Source organism: Choloepus didactylus, chromosome 11, assembly GCF_015220235.1.
Source record: "Choloepus didactylus isolate mChoDid1 chromosome 11, mChoDid1.pri, whole genome shotgun sequence".
NCBI lineage: Eukaryota > Metazoa > Chordata > Mammalia > Pilosa > Megalonychidae > Choloepus > Choloepus didactylus.
The window spans coordinates 50,320,027-50,334,361 of NC_051317.1; the positions used below are offsets into that span (position 1 = coordinate 50,320,027).

The 14,335-nt window shown below is 35.9% G+C and overlaps 1 protein-coding gene across 1 annotated transcript; it reads right to left on the reverse strand.

Annotated features, from left to right (window-relative positions):
* Positions 1-374: 374 nt before the first annotated feature.
* LOC119506009 (cytochrome b-c1 complex subunit 7-like) lies at positions 375-614 on the reverse strand. The gene has a single exon (XM_037798934.1). The coding sequence runs from the start codon at positions 612-614 to the stop codon at positions 375-377; it is 240 nt and encodes a 79-aa protein (XP_037654862.1).
* Positions 615-14,335: the final 13,721 nt, after the last annotated feature.

A 14,335-nucleotide genomic window follows, 5' to 3' on the forward strand; every position in this document is an offset into this window, starting at 1 on the left:
GTCAAGCCCTTATGGGGCTGGCTTCCAACATCTTGCTAAACTATAAAGGCAATATAATCTACTTGGTATAACATTATATCCTTTAGTAAATTGAGGTTATCCAACTAGTGAAAACTGATTAAAATGTTCTCTCTCAGTCCCAGGAAGCAATTAAATACTAACTAAATATAGCTTAGAAGATTGGAACAAGTTATAACAGATAAGTAAAATCAGGAGTTAAGATTTTTATAAAGTTTAGATTCAAAATCTCCAACAGCGATTACAATTGATATTTGATTAAAGTAATACATTTGTAACCCAAATAGTTCTTAAATTGTATATTTTAGGTTTAGCTAACATCATGACAATACTTTGGGGACTGCTGCATCAACATTTCAATTACATGATAATTTCTTTGCCCATTCTTCTCTCTCTTTACTTTCCTGAATAATTTCCATCAGATATGGTTCAAGAATAGAGTTTTTCCTCCACTGCTCTTTAGGCAAGATCTGCTTTCTCAAAGTCAGGTCCAGTGCTCTCTTTATGCAAAACACCCTCTCATTATAAAGGTTCTCAGGAAGCCTTCTTATGGCTTCCTTTACATCTTCATTCTCGGCTATTATATCATCTCGCATTACCCCCAGTTTATTGAACCCTACAGCATTGTAATTCCATTTTCGAATACCTACCAGCCTCCTGCCTGTTGCTTCAAAAAAGAAGGAAAGCAAGCTCGCCTTTTCTTCCAACTCCTCCTGGCCCCTATTTCTTGTTATGTCACAGATTGCGTGGCTTTGGTAACTCCCCTTAGAAATTAAGGGCCAACTATAACACTGCAGCAGAGTGTCTCGCTATTTTGACCCAAGCAGTGATTTTAATACATTAACTTACTTGATACTATCTACTATTCAGAGACTTATATAAGTTTTACTCCTGTTATATAGTGAACAGAATCAAGTGCCTTCACTGATTAGGAACATGAATACACAGACAAAGGATATAAGACAAGGAATAGGAGTATGCACATCTTCCCTAAAATAACTAAAAATCCATTGATGCCAAACATTGGCCACATTTTTCCACTGAGCTACCACTTAGTCTGTACTACTTATCATATAATAACTGAAGAATATGGCCAAAAATCTACCCTAAAGCTTCTCAGAGCAAAGTTTGCATTCATTTGATTATAAGGGACATGGAATTTTGCATTGCGATCACACCAAGTCCAAGTTTTTTTCTATTATAGCAGGGCAAAAAAGAGAAGGTGCATTTTAGCTAATTTTTTTTTCCTCTAGCACTTCTAGTTTTCCGTTTTTTTTTTAACAATTTTATTTACACACCATACAATCCATCCTAAGTGTACAATCAATGGCTCCTGGTATCAAAGTACAGTTATACATTCCCATTTCTTATGAAAAAAAAGAAGAATCCTATACCCCTCCTTTATATTCCCTGTTATTGACATTTAGCTTTGGTATAGTGCCTTTGTCACAATTAATGAAAGGATATTACAATGTTACTGTTAACTATAGGCCTTAGTTTGCATTAATTATATTTTTCCCATATACCACCCCATTACTAACACCTTGCAATAGTGATACACATTTGTTCTAGTTCATGTAAAAACTTTCTTATATTTGTACAATAACCACCGTCATCGTCCACACTAGGTTTCACTAAGTTATACATTCCCAGTTTTTATCCTTTAGCTTTCCTTCAGGTGATATACACACATACATGACCCTAATCTATAGCCAAACTCACACTCAACTTTGTTAATTACACTTAAAACATTGTGTTACCATTCTGCAACATTGTGCTATCCTTTTCTGAACCTTTACAATCAATCTTATCAAGCATTCTGTACTTTTTCTGCACCAATCGTCCAATCTCTGCCCTCTTTCTATCTCCTGGTAATCTAGGTAAGCTTTTGAAGAGAGCTAGTATACCAACTAGTAGTCTCCTAAGTGATCTTCCTATTTCTACTCTTGCTCCTATACAATCTATACCCAACAAAGTACATAATCTATTAAAAATATAGATCAGATCATCACACACACACCTCTGCCCAAAGGCCTGCAAAACCGTATATTAGCTGCCTACTGTAATTCTCCTTGTAGAGCCAAGTAATTCTCATTCTGCTAGAGCCAAACAGGCTTCATTTCTGTTATTGAATTTGCTGGACATGCTTCTGCCTTGGGATCTGTTCCTCAATCATTTAAATTATGTCAAACAATCTTCCAAAAGATATCTTCTTAGCAAACTAAACGTGTCTCAAATATCATATTTAAAGCAATAGCTGCTGTACTAGTTAGCTATTGCTGCTGGAATGCAAAACAGGTTTCAAAATGGCTTTCTTCCAGGACGTTCCTCTCTAGGCCTCAGCTCCTCTTCAAAACTTCAATTTCAGTTGCTCTTGGCGTGTTTGTCCTCTCTTAGCTTCTCTGGAGCAAGAGTCTGCTTTCAACGGCCGTCTTCAAACTGTCTCTCATCTGCAGCTACTCTCTCAGCTTCTGTGCGTTCTTCAAAGTGTCCCTCTTGGCTGTAGCAAGCCTGCTCATTCTGTCTGAGCTTTTATAGGGCTCCAGTGAACTAATCAAGGCCCACGCTGAATGGCTGGGGCCACACCTCCATGGAAATTATCTAATCAGAGTTATCACCTACAGTTGGGTGGGTCGCATCTCCATGGAAACACTCAATCAAAGAATTACAATCTAATCAACACTATTAGGTCTGCCCACACAAGATTGCATCAAAGATAATGGCATTTAGGGGGACATAATACATTCAAACTGGCACACTTGCCTTAACCACCCTATTTAATACTGTGCTTTGCCCCATCTCTAAACAGATTTTCACATTTTTACTATCTTGCACTAATTTTTTTCACTTTTTCATGTTACATAGTATATTTATGTATTGTGTATATATTTTTTGTGCCTTCCTGGAAAACAGGGACCTTACTCAGTTTTATTTACTTGTGTATCCCAAGTGTCTGAAACATTGACTGTCATGAAGATGAGACTTGATAAATAAGTACTGCATTCAGTAATATTTGTGTTTGTTTTTTGCTCTGTAGTGTTTTCTTGCCTCCCTGAAACCCCCCTATCAGGGAACTATTACCGTGATATCCCACCAAGGTCCTACATCCCAGGAAATGCCCATTTGAGAAATTCTCCATTCTAAAATATTCAGTTTTATTTATTTGCAATTCTCTTTCACCAAAGCTGTCTTATAGGAAGACAATATCACATTGTAGTTTGGAGCAGAGACACTGACATTGTTTTTGCTTAATTTCCTTAAGGAAACTAAAGTTTCTTTAGTGCTTAGAAGTATGTTTGGCACTTAACAAGTGCTGTATGAATATTAGCTTTTAATATCTGTAAGTTCAACAATACATAACTTGAAGTGGCTTTGGAAGATATAAATAAGATAATGTTTGCCACATACTTATTTCATATCAACTCTTTGATAAATATTTCTTTTTCTTCTTTTCTCTGCATTTTTGATATTAGATAAGCAATCTCAACATGATGTGCTTCAAATGTTGATGTTTCTCTTTTGTCGAATCTCCAAATATTCTTCATATCAAGGTTTGCTCTTGGGTTCTCTAATCTTCCTTTATTGTTTTCCAAGTGGTATTAGTAATTCCTTTGGATATAAACATTTTCATAGTAAGTAAATCTCAAAACTATAGCTCCAGGAAAGAATGTTCTTCTAAGCCTTGGGCTCACAAATCCAACTTTGCATTGACTTTTCCAGAAGGATGTCTCATGGACCTCTCAAAATTAGCTTGTCCCAAATGTATCTCTTATTTTCTCACTCCAATACTCCCTTTGTCCAAAAGTTACATTTGCTTTTCCAATTTAGTCTTTCTTATCCTGGTAAAGAATAGCATGATCCATTGGTTACTCAAGCTTTAAACCTAGGAATTACCCATAATTTCCCATTGCCTAATAAGCACCCACTCATCCTGTACCCAATAAACTTTATCAATTCCATATTCTAAATGCAACAGAATTTTTCCCTCTTGTCTTCATCTCTGCCACCAATACCTTGGTCTTCGTGTAATCATCTTTCACTGTATTAATTCAACAATCTTCTAACTGGATTATCTGATTTACTCCTTCCCTGTCATTTATTCTCCCCTTCTGAAATAGTAATCCTCTTAAAACTGTATATCTAATACAGCACTCTGCTTCTTAAAGCATTTTGATGATATCCCATTGCTCTTAGAATAAACTCTAAACTCTTTACCATGGTTCTTTGCCTATCTCATCTCTTTCTTGTATGCCAGCCACACACGTGGATTTTCAGTTCAATGAAATTCTTTCTGTCCACATGGCCTTTGCACATGGTGATTTCTCAGCTTACAATATTCCCTCCCCCATCCTCACATGACCAGTAATTTATTCCTTGGGTTTTAGGATAAATGGCATGTCTGACAAAAGAAACTTTTGCTGATAAACCAGTCTAAAATAGCCCTTGCATCTCCCACCCCCATTATTTTCTATCTCAGATCCTTATATATTTCCTTTAAAGCATTAATACAATAGGCAAAAACATACTATTAGTCTTTTAATGCAAAGGGAAGGTGGCTGTGAGAAACTTTTCCTAATAGAATATAACCTCCATGAAAAAAGGAACCAACTTTTGCTCATCCTGGAGCAGTGCCCAGCACAATTCCAGTGTAGTCAGAACTCAGTGTGTATTAATTAAAAAATAAAATCACTTCTATCTTAAAAACTCATCAATGTGTTTCTTATATTTTAGGTAACATTGAAAACATAAAAATATTTAATAAATAAATTAATAAATTTCATTTCACTGAGAATATATACATTTATATAAATTATTTAACCTGTGACATATTTAATTCTATCTATATAACTATGGATAAAATGGCATGCAGTAGAATGGGTGAAATGCTACGTACACACCACAAAATTGACAGTCTTCATTTCATTAAAATTACACAACTAAAATACAAAAATATTTATCAGGTGTCATATACTTCAGTTGCTTTACTGGAATGAAAAAGTGCTTGAAGCAGAATAACAGACGGTCTTACATATGTGGATTTTCAAGTTTCAACCATTCAAATCAATATCTGTGTGGCTTGAGGCTTTTGGGCATCTGGTAAGTTTCACTCCACATTATGACATATATTTCTTTGTTATGTTTGGGGAAAAATTGTTTGTGTTGTTTAATATTTGTAAGAATTGCACCACTGAATATTTTAACTTTTTAAATAATTTACTAATTGTTTCTTTCTTTTAAATTGACAAAGATAATGGTAAAAATGACAATATTTAATCATTATAAACCAATGCCCAAGTAATGAAAAAAGAATTTTGCAAACAGCCAATTAATAGAATAAAAAAATAACTGGGAAATTATGAGACTTAAGTTTGCATTTTTTGTACTTTTGACATTTTATTATAGTTTATTTCCTGTCTCATTTAACACAAGATAGAGAGTATAAGAAGGAGGATTTGAGAATTAACTCCAATTTCACAAATTGGGTAATCTGTATTTTTCTTCTCTAATTTTATTTCTAATTTTACCTTTAAAATATAGATTGTTAGATCATATACAGCACCAAGCATAGTCTCATCCCTCAAGAAATTCATAATCTTGTTAAAGATGAGAACTATGAGGATGAAACTAGGAAGACAATCCAGTAAGGGATAAATATCAAGGGAAGAGTTAGGCCCCCAGTTCTGACAGTACTGCAGGCTCCGGTATGTCTCAGAGAGGGTCTTGAATAAATTGGTTAATTGTGCTATCCCATGTCATAAGCCTGCCAGCTAATGCAGGCAAAAATTGCCTTGAGGATAATGTGACCGACCATACTTTCCAACTTGCGCCCATTATCTAACCTAATTATTAATAGCAGCTCTTTTCAATCTCAGAATATTCTGGTGAAGATGATTTGCTCCTCTTATTTAATGCCCTCATGAGCACCATGTTTAGAGAAGCAAAACTAGGGTCAGTTGTTCAAAATTACTCCCTTTTCACACTCCATGAAACACATGCATCCTATTTCCTTGCTCCAGTTCCTGTTACCACCCTCACCTAGCACAACTCATGGTGCAAACTGGCATTGAAAAACCTCATTTTCATTTGAGGAATTCACTCTTTATCCATTAAGGAAAACGCTCCTTTGCTGAAGAGCAAGATCCAAGCTTGTAATTCTTCCTTTATGTAAGTCCAACCATTGAAAGCAATTTTATTATGCTAGCTTACAGAGCTTGAAATGGCTCCTTTAAGCTGCAACACCTGCCATCGGGGGTGACACAAACAATTATAACTCAACCATTATCAAACTTTTCTACTCATGGTCTAACTGAACACTTGTGCTGCCTCCCGATCCTTCTGACTCCTGTCCTTCTGAAACTCATTTTGAATGTGGGAGTGCTATTGAGCCAAGTCCTCACACAGCACACATACTTCTCAACTATGGCCAGCCCTCCTTTTCAAAAAAACTTAGTTTCTTTCCCTACTTATGTGTCCTAAGTCACATTGTGCAAGTTGTTAGACCTGACTCTGAGATGCCCTATTGTGACATTCTGTCTAGTTTTACCCTGAATTTCTAGGTGCTTCAGTATTCTATGAACAAATCAGACCCATTGTAAGGTCTATATTTTCCTTAAAAGAAGTTTCTCAATGTATTGCCCCTCCAAAAGCAAAGCAAAACAAACAAATAACAAAATAACCCAAAAAGTAAAGAGGAGAGGGGAAATCAAGAAATCCCTTGAATTGAAGTATTTAAGAATACAGGATGAGAGGCTTAGTGCACAGACTCTTTGGATCTATTCTCAAATTTCTGAATGCAAATATCTATTACCAGTCTATTTATCTATCAAGTTATGTATTTATCTGTATAAATATGTAATTCCACCATAATGTCCATGGTGATTAATCTTTGTTTTTGAATATCATGGAGAACATGAGGAAGGACTCAGATGTCAATGCTGTGAAGAAAAGTATTCACTAACTCGATGCTCCTAACTAGTTGCTGCTGAAATCAGCATTTAGCCCCATCAATACTTATTTTCTTATAAGGCAATAATAGGCAATGTTAGAGTCCCTTCTATAAAGTTGAGCAGGTGAGGAAAACTCACCTGATCTGTGAAATAAAACTATATGCTAAAAAAAATTATAGGGAATCAAAAAGTTTGCTTCCAATTTTCATTTAAAATATGAATCAGGAAATGAAAGAGGATTTGTAGCATTTTCCAACTTTTTGAGCTGGAAAATTTGACAAATTAGAAAATAGAGTCAATAACTCCTCCAGAACCAAAATGGGATGTATATAGGTATGAAAATAGCAAGAAGAAATGTTAATTGCTATGGAGGTTTTATACAAGAGATTAATTGTATCTATTATGGGAAAGTCAAAAATCTATATATGATATTATGGAGAAAAACTAAAAATCAATTATATTATAAAATTAATATATTTAAAATTAAATAAGTTTACATATAGGAAAGAAATCCTCAAGTTCCAAAGTGTATCAATGTAAATAAATTTGTACCTGGTAATGCCTTCCATAATATTTTAATTTCTAGGATAGGGATGCATCAGGTAAGTCCAATCAGGGAAACAGAAGCCATGCTATGTATTCCAGGTATGAAGGGCTTCAAGACAGAGTTTTAAGGATTAGTTGACTGTTCAGAAGGCTGAAGGAGTAAAGACCAAGGAAACTATCATAAATGATCTCAACTTGAATTATCAAAACAGATGTTTCTCAAGTCTCTTCTGAAAGATACGGCACTTCCCAAGCATCTTGGGGCAGCTTCTATGAAACATATCCAAGAGGGCAACAGGCAAGAGAATGGTTCTCAAGGGCTAGATGGGAGGCTTGATTAATGCCGCATTTGTCTACTCATCTGGTTACATCAGCTTTCAGAGAAGAATGACCTCTTTGCGTCTGCCTTCTGATTTCTGAGTGACAGCTTGAATTGAAGAACTCCAATGCAGCTCCATACAGAGTGCATTCTGGGAAATGTACTTTCCAGATTCTCTTTTATGATGCATAAGACACTTAGAGGAGTCTAATGGTGTTCCTGAGTTGACAACAGACAATGCAGCACAGTCTATAACTGTCAAAATTTGAGCCCATGCAGTTTGATTCTAATGTCTGGGGATTTGACTAATAACACCAAAGTATCTGTACAGTCTATAACTTTTGTCAACTTATACATCCACATACAAATGTTTATTTGCGTGCAGCTTCCAAGCCAAGACAGTAACAACATGATGCTACACCGAACATGATGTAAATTTCACTCGCACAACTAAAGACTGGCTTTCCCAAGTTACGTTCCCATCCTATATTTCACTAATCTTAGAGGAATGTTTATTACTCAGCTCAGTCACAAACCACTTTGAAATTTTGCCATTTCACTGTTAAATTATATTAAATATAAATAAGATTAACTACCATTAATTTAACTCATTTTAGATGGCAGAAAAAGTACTTTCAGAAGCAAGAAGGAAATAAATATACACAGCTATTTAAGTCTTCATTCAGTCCTCATTTCCTCATTTTCGAAGTAGTCTAAGTGGTCAGATTTTGATATTTTTAACTGCATTTTTTACTATCCACCCATTTTTTTTTTTTTTTTTTTTGCCCTTATGTACAATTTACTTGTCAGATAAAGAGTTGTGAATGAGACTTCAATTCTGAGAAAGCCAGTAATATTATAACCCTGACTGTGTAGGATGAGTGACATTTCCCATTATGCATGACAGTACTACTTGATGCCCCAGAGAATCCCCTGGGTCCAGAATATAATAATCCTTAACCTCAAGGTATGATAGTAAACTTATACTCTCCACTCACCAACAATGAGAATCAAATATGACAGGTACTGCAGTAATCCCCTTTCAATGGGATGAGTAGCCCAGATGGCATTATCAGCATCCAGTTCTATGGACACATTCTGTCACACCTGGTGAAAGCCATTCTCCTTTGGAAACAAAGAGATCTAAACCATAAAATCCAAGCATCCCAGAGACAAGGAGCAAAATTTTTATTAGTTAACAATTAAGTGTAACAATGAGATGAGTCACTCCCTTTCTTCTTGCTTTCTGGAACTGTGTGCTGGCTATGACAGAAAGGAAACCAAATAATTGTGGGTGGTTCAGCACATATAACACACTCTGTTGGACAGCATCCAGTTCCCAAAAGAACATTGCTAAAATTGAACCTTCAAAAGGATTTCCATCTTTTACCAGAGCAACAGCACTACAGTGATGGATTGCATGAAAATAACAGTGCATTCTGTAGACATAACTTCATTACTGTCTCCTTTTCACTCTCAAAAGTGTTTGTTGGTAGAAGAGATACTATGTGGAATGTTGAGAGGGTTAATAAGGAATTCTCCAAAGCCATGGATGGTATTGCTAGCAAAAGCCTTGAAAAGAAAGGAAAGGAAATTCAAATCTAGAGTAGATGACTATTTTAATGAAGATGAATTATTACTCTGCTATAAATGGAAGGTATTCACTGCAATCATGCTTGTCATCAGATAGCTGGTGAATCCTATGAGAAATAGGGCTGTATTTGGGTCTCAGTGTTGGTCTTCTGCCACTGAGAGTTTGAGCAGTCATCAATAGCTAGGGCCAAACAGGATTTGGTAAGAGAAAAGCCATGCTATTAAACCCATGAATAATCTCCATCAGTGGAATTTGACCAGAGACAGATAGGACTGCAGAAAGAGGAAGACTGACATTTGGACTGTCAGATTATTGACAGCTTTCTTTGCCATGAAAAGTACTCACAGAGAAAAAGAAATAGCCCCAGATTTTGTACTTTTTCCAAGAAATCATTCCACATAATTTACCCCAGACCTTTCTGCCACTAATTTTCCAATCTTGTATTTTAACTCAGCCTAACTGTTAGCCACCAACAACAAAACATCGTAGAATCACACATCTGACCATTGCTCCATCTGGGTAAAATGAATAATCTATGAGTAACTGTTCGATGCTCAGCCCCTTGAGATGATGTATCCTTATCACTTTCCTCTGGGGCTCCAAAAGAGTGAAGCAGTAATGCAACACCCTATGACATTCAGGTGTCACTAACATGTGTAGAATCAAATGTCAACCAGGCACAGTTGCTTTTCTTTTCTTTTTTTTTTTTTTAAATTCTAAGTTAATGGGTTTTAGTAGAGCTGGGTCTAGGATGAGGCACTTGTCCTAGTCACAAAACTTAAAGGAGCATTGAAAATCTTACTCAATATGAATGAAAAATGACATACCATGGGACAAATATAAAAACTTTAACTAAAAAAACAGGAATCTACAAGGTCATGATAAAGGTGAACAAAGTTAGAGTAAAACATGCAATTGCAGAATCAGATTTTGTCTTTATTTCATTTTTTTATATTTTTTTTGCCATGGACTTTTGCATTACTTTTGATTTTTGGTAAATAGTGCATTAAGTCTTGCTTATCTTGATTACTGAGGATTTTAGCACCCCCTTAAATTTTGTGCCCAAGACCAGTACTCCACTTGCTGCTCCCATTCGCAGCCCTGCTAGGCAGCAAATCTTGAGACTGTAGATGTGGGTACGAAGAGCTCTGTTGATTTGTTTGAAAAGAAAAACCATATGTTGATAAGTATTTACAAATGCTGTGACCTTGTGTTTAAACTTGTCATAATCCATTGTCATTTTTGCTTTTATCTTCTGCATAAAGTAGGCGAATTGAATGGGGATATATTACAAATTAATATTCTTCCAGAATTCACACTTGATGGTGACATGAATCTGTACATTTCTCCAATAATGTAATATTGCCTTGGTTTACTTTTTCTCAGGACAACATTTCTAGGTGCTTCCCTGTGACACTTCTTATCATGATATTCCTCACTCCACTTCTCAGGGACTGAAATGGGTTTCTGCCAGTTCCTGAATATGCCTATTCCAGATATTCCTTTAGAAGAAACTGGGGAATGTCCATGGGATGGGTTCCAGAATCCACCAGGTCTTCTAAGAGATGGAACTGGACCAAAATTCAATTTATCACCTGACCCCTATTAATCTCTTCGCTGACAAACAGAAAAAACTGGTGTTTTCTGTTCTCAAAATGAACAAATGTAGAAGCCAGTATTTTTCCCCCAAATATATGTGCTCCCTCTTTTCCAGTGTAATGAATGCTGGTAAATAGCCTCTTGTGGAAAGGTAGGAAGAAAATTTAAAGTATATGTTGCAAGAGTCTTCCTCAGGAAGATCTGCCTCCACTTTATTCATTATGTTCTGTGAACAGGTTCAGGTTTGGAAATTGAGTGAGAGGCCATGAGTATCTCTTGTGATGATTCAAGTCAAGTCTCTGTTAACCAGATTTAGAAGTGTTTATATATATATATATATATATATATATATATATATATATATATATATATATAAAATTGGAGAAAGTGTTTGGAAACCATATATCAATAAGGGTTTAATATCTAGAATATATAAAGAAATCTTACAACTCAATGAGAAAAAGGCGAACAACAAAATTTAAAAATGGGTAAAAGACTTAAATAGACATTTTTCCAAAGAAAATATACAAATGGCCAGAAAGATGCTCAAAATATGCGAATCAAAACCATAATGAGATATCGTTCCACACCCTCTTCAATGGCTATTATTAATTGCAAGTCTTGGAGAGGATGTGGAGAAACAGGAACACTCATTGATTGTTGTCGGAATGTAAAATGGCACACCCACTCTGGAAGATGGTTTGACCATTCCTCAGAAAGTTAAGTATAGAATTATCATATGACTGGTAAACCCACTCCTAGCTATATGCCCCAAAGAATTGAAAACTGGGACTCAGATATATTCACACCAATGTCCATAGTAGCATTATTCAGAATTGCCAAAAGGTGGAAGCAACTCATGTGTCCATCAACCGATGAATGGATAAACAAAATATAGTTATTCATTCATAAAAGTGGATGGAATTCTGATACATGAAACAACATGGATGAAACTTGAAGATATCATATGAGTAAAATAAGCCAGACACAAAAGAACAAATATTGTATGATTTCACTGATATGAAATAATTAGAATAAGCAAATTCATAGTCAGAAACTAGAATCGAGTTTAACAGGCGCCAGGATGGGCATAGCAAATGGAGAGTTAATGCTTACATTATACAAAGTTTCTATTTGGGGTTTTAGAAAAGTTTTGAGAATGGGTGGTGGTGATTGTAGCACAACATTGTGAACATAATTAACAGCATTGAATTATATATGTGAATGCAATTAAAGGGGGGGAATTTTAGGTTGTATATATGTTACTATAATAAAAATTTTAAAAATCATAGAAATGTACAACATAAACAGTGGATCCTAACGTAAATCATGGGCTGTATTTAATAGTATAATTATAATAATGTTCTTTCATCAACTATAACAAATGTACCACACTAATGGAAGTTGTTAGTAAAGGGAGGAGGGAGTACAGAAACTGTTTATTCTGCATGATTTTTCTGTAAACCCACAATTTCTCTAGTAAAAATAAGTAAGATTTTAATAACTGCCCTATTTTAGTCAAAGGGACATCTTAAAAAGTTAGCAATGTTCTCTGCAGTAAAAAAGTTGGCAATGATCTCTGCAGTAAAACAATTATGATAACATAGCACTGAAAAGCTATTGCAGACCCTTTTTTGGATGCCGACATTCCCCATAACAATGTGTTTCTCAACTCAAGGTGAAGAGATAGTCATCAGAGCTGTCCCAAGGGAAATTCTGGAGGAGGGTGGGCTTACTGTATATCTGCTCCAACATCATTCGCTTCCTAAGTCTTTGTTATGTAACAAGGATGTTTTGACATCTCATATGTACTACCATTGAATCCAGGGTTAGTCAACCAAAGGCAGAAAACTGAAAGCCTCTCCCAAGCCATTTGAACTAATGCACTGAACAGAAATTTTCTGATTGGTACAATCACCTCAGTGAATTTGTAAGTATCCAATGTTGTATTCTTTGCAATTCAAAACATGGCCTAATCCATTAATATATATATGTCCCAAGTCTCTGGCAGTATAAATTGTAAAACTCTTGCAATTCTTTTGGTTCATATGTTATCTCCTCTGGGGAAGAATATGCTCTTTTTTTTTGCCTGTGGAATTTGGATGCAGTTTTGTGAATAGAAGCAATGAAGCAATGAGAAGTTGTAAGCTGAGTTCTGAAGAAAACCAGCATGTTTCTGCAAAAATGCCTCAGGAGAGGTTAGCTTTAGGTGTTGAAGCAATAAGAAGTGAATCAGTTTCCTATTGCTACTGTATTAAATTTCCAAAACCTTAGTGTCTTAAACAAAGCTAACTTATTACCTTACAATTTTGGAAGTCAGAATTCCAAAATGGGTCTCAATGAACTAAAATTAAGGTGTGATCATGGCTGTGATCCTTCTGGGAACTTTTTACAAGAGAGTCAGTTTCCTTGCCTTTCTCCAGCTTCTACAGGCCACCCACATTCCTGGGCTCATGGAGCCATTCCTTCATCTGCAAAACTCAGCATAGCACCTTCAGTTCTCACTCTGTCTCTGGCTCCTCTTCTTCCTCTGCCTTCCCGTTTGAAGGATCATTGTGACTCCATTGGGCCCACCTAGAAAATCCAGGATAATTGCCCCCATTTTAAGGTCAGTTTGTTAGCAACTTTAACTCCAACTGCAACCCTAATTTCCCTTTGCAATGTAACATACCATAGTCACAGTTTCCAGAGAATAAGACATGGGCATCTCTGATGGGGGTGGAGGTGGCAGGCATTACTTTGACTACCATAGTGAGCCTTTCAACCACTTGGGTTTCTCTTAGCAAAAGAGGCTCAATAGGCTTTAGGGATTCAAGAGATTCAAATTCACTAGAATTTACCTAAATACTACCAATCCAACTCTTTCCAGACCATGTCCTCCTTTTGACATAAAGGGCCTGGCAATAGTGTGAATTCAACTTGCTTTGTAAGTCAGCTACTCATTGGATGAGACTTCGTGTGGTCGAAAGGCAAATTGGAGTCGAGTTGCAGTTTACAGCATTTTACTCAGGATGCTAAGATTGCTGCAGCAAGGAAAGCAATCACTTACAAAATGAAAGCAGCTTCAAGGCCCAGGAGTTTGCAGGCAGTTTTATAAACAGCGAAAAGGAAGTTGGCTGGTTACTGGCAATAAGAATATCATTGCCTTCAAATCAGAGGAACACCTATTTTCGTCATTAAGGTCCTGACTCTCTGGAACCACTTCTCGTATTGAATTACTGTATCTCTTAGGATTTGTTTAGGCAAATAGAAGTCATTCTATGTATTCTATTAATAAAAGAGTTTTAAACATGGAAAATAGACCCTGCAGAA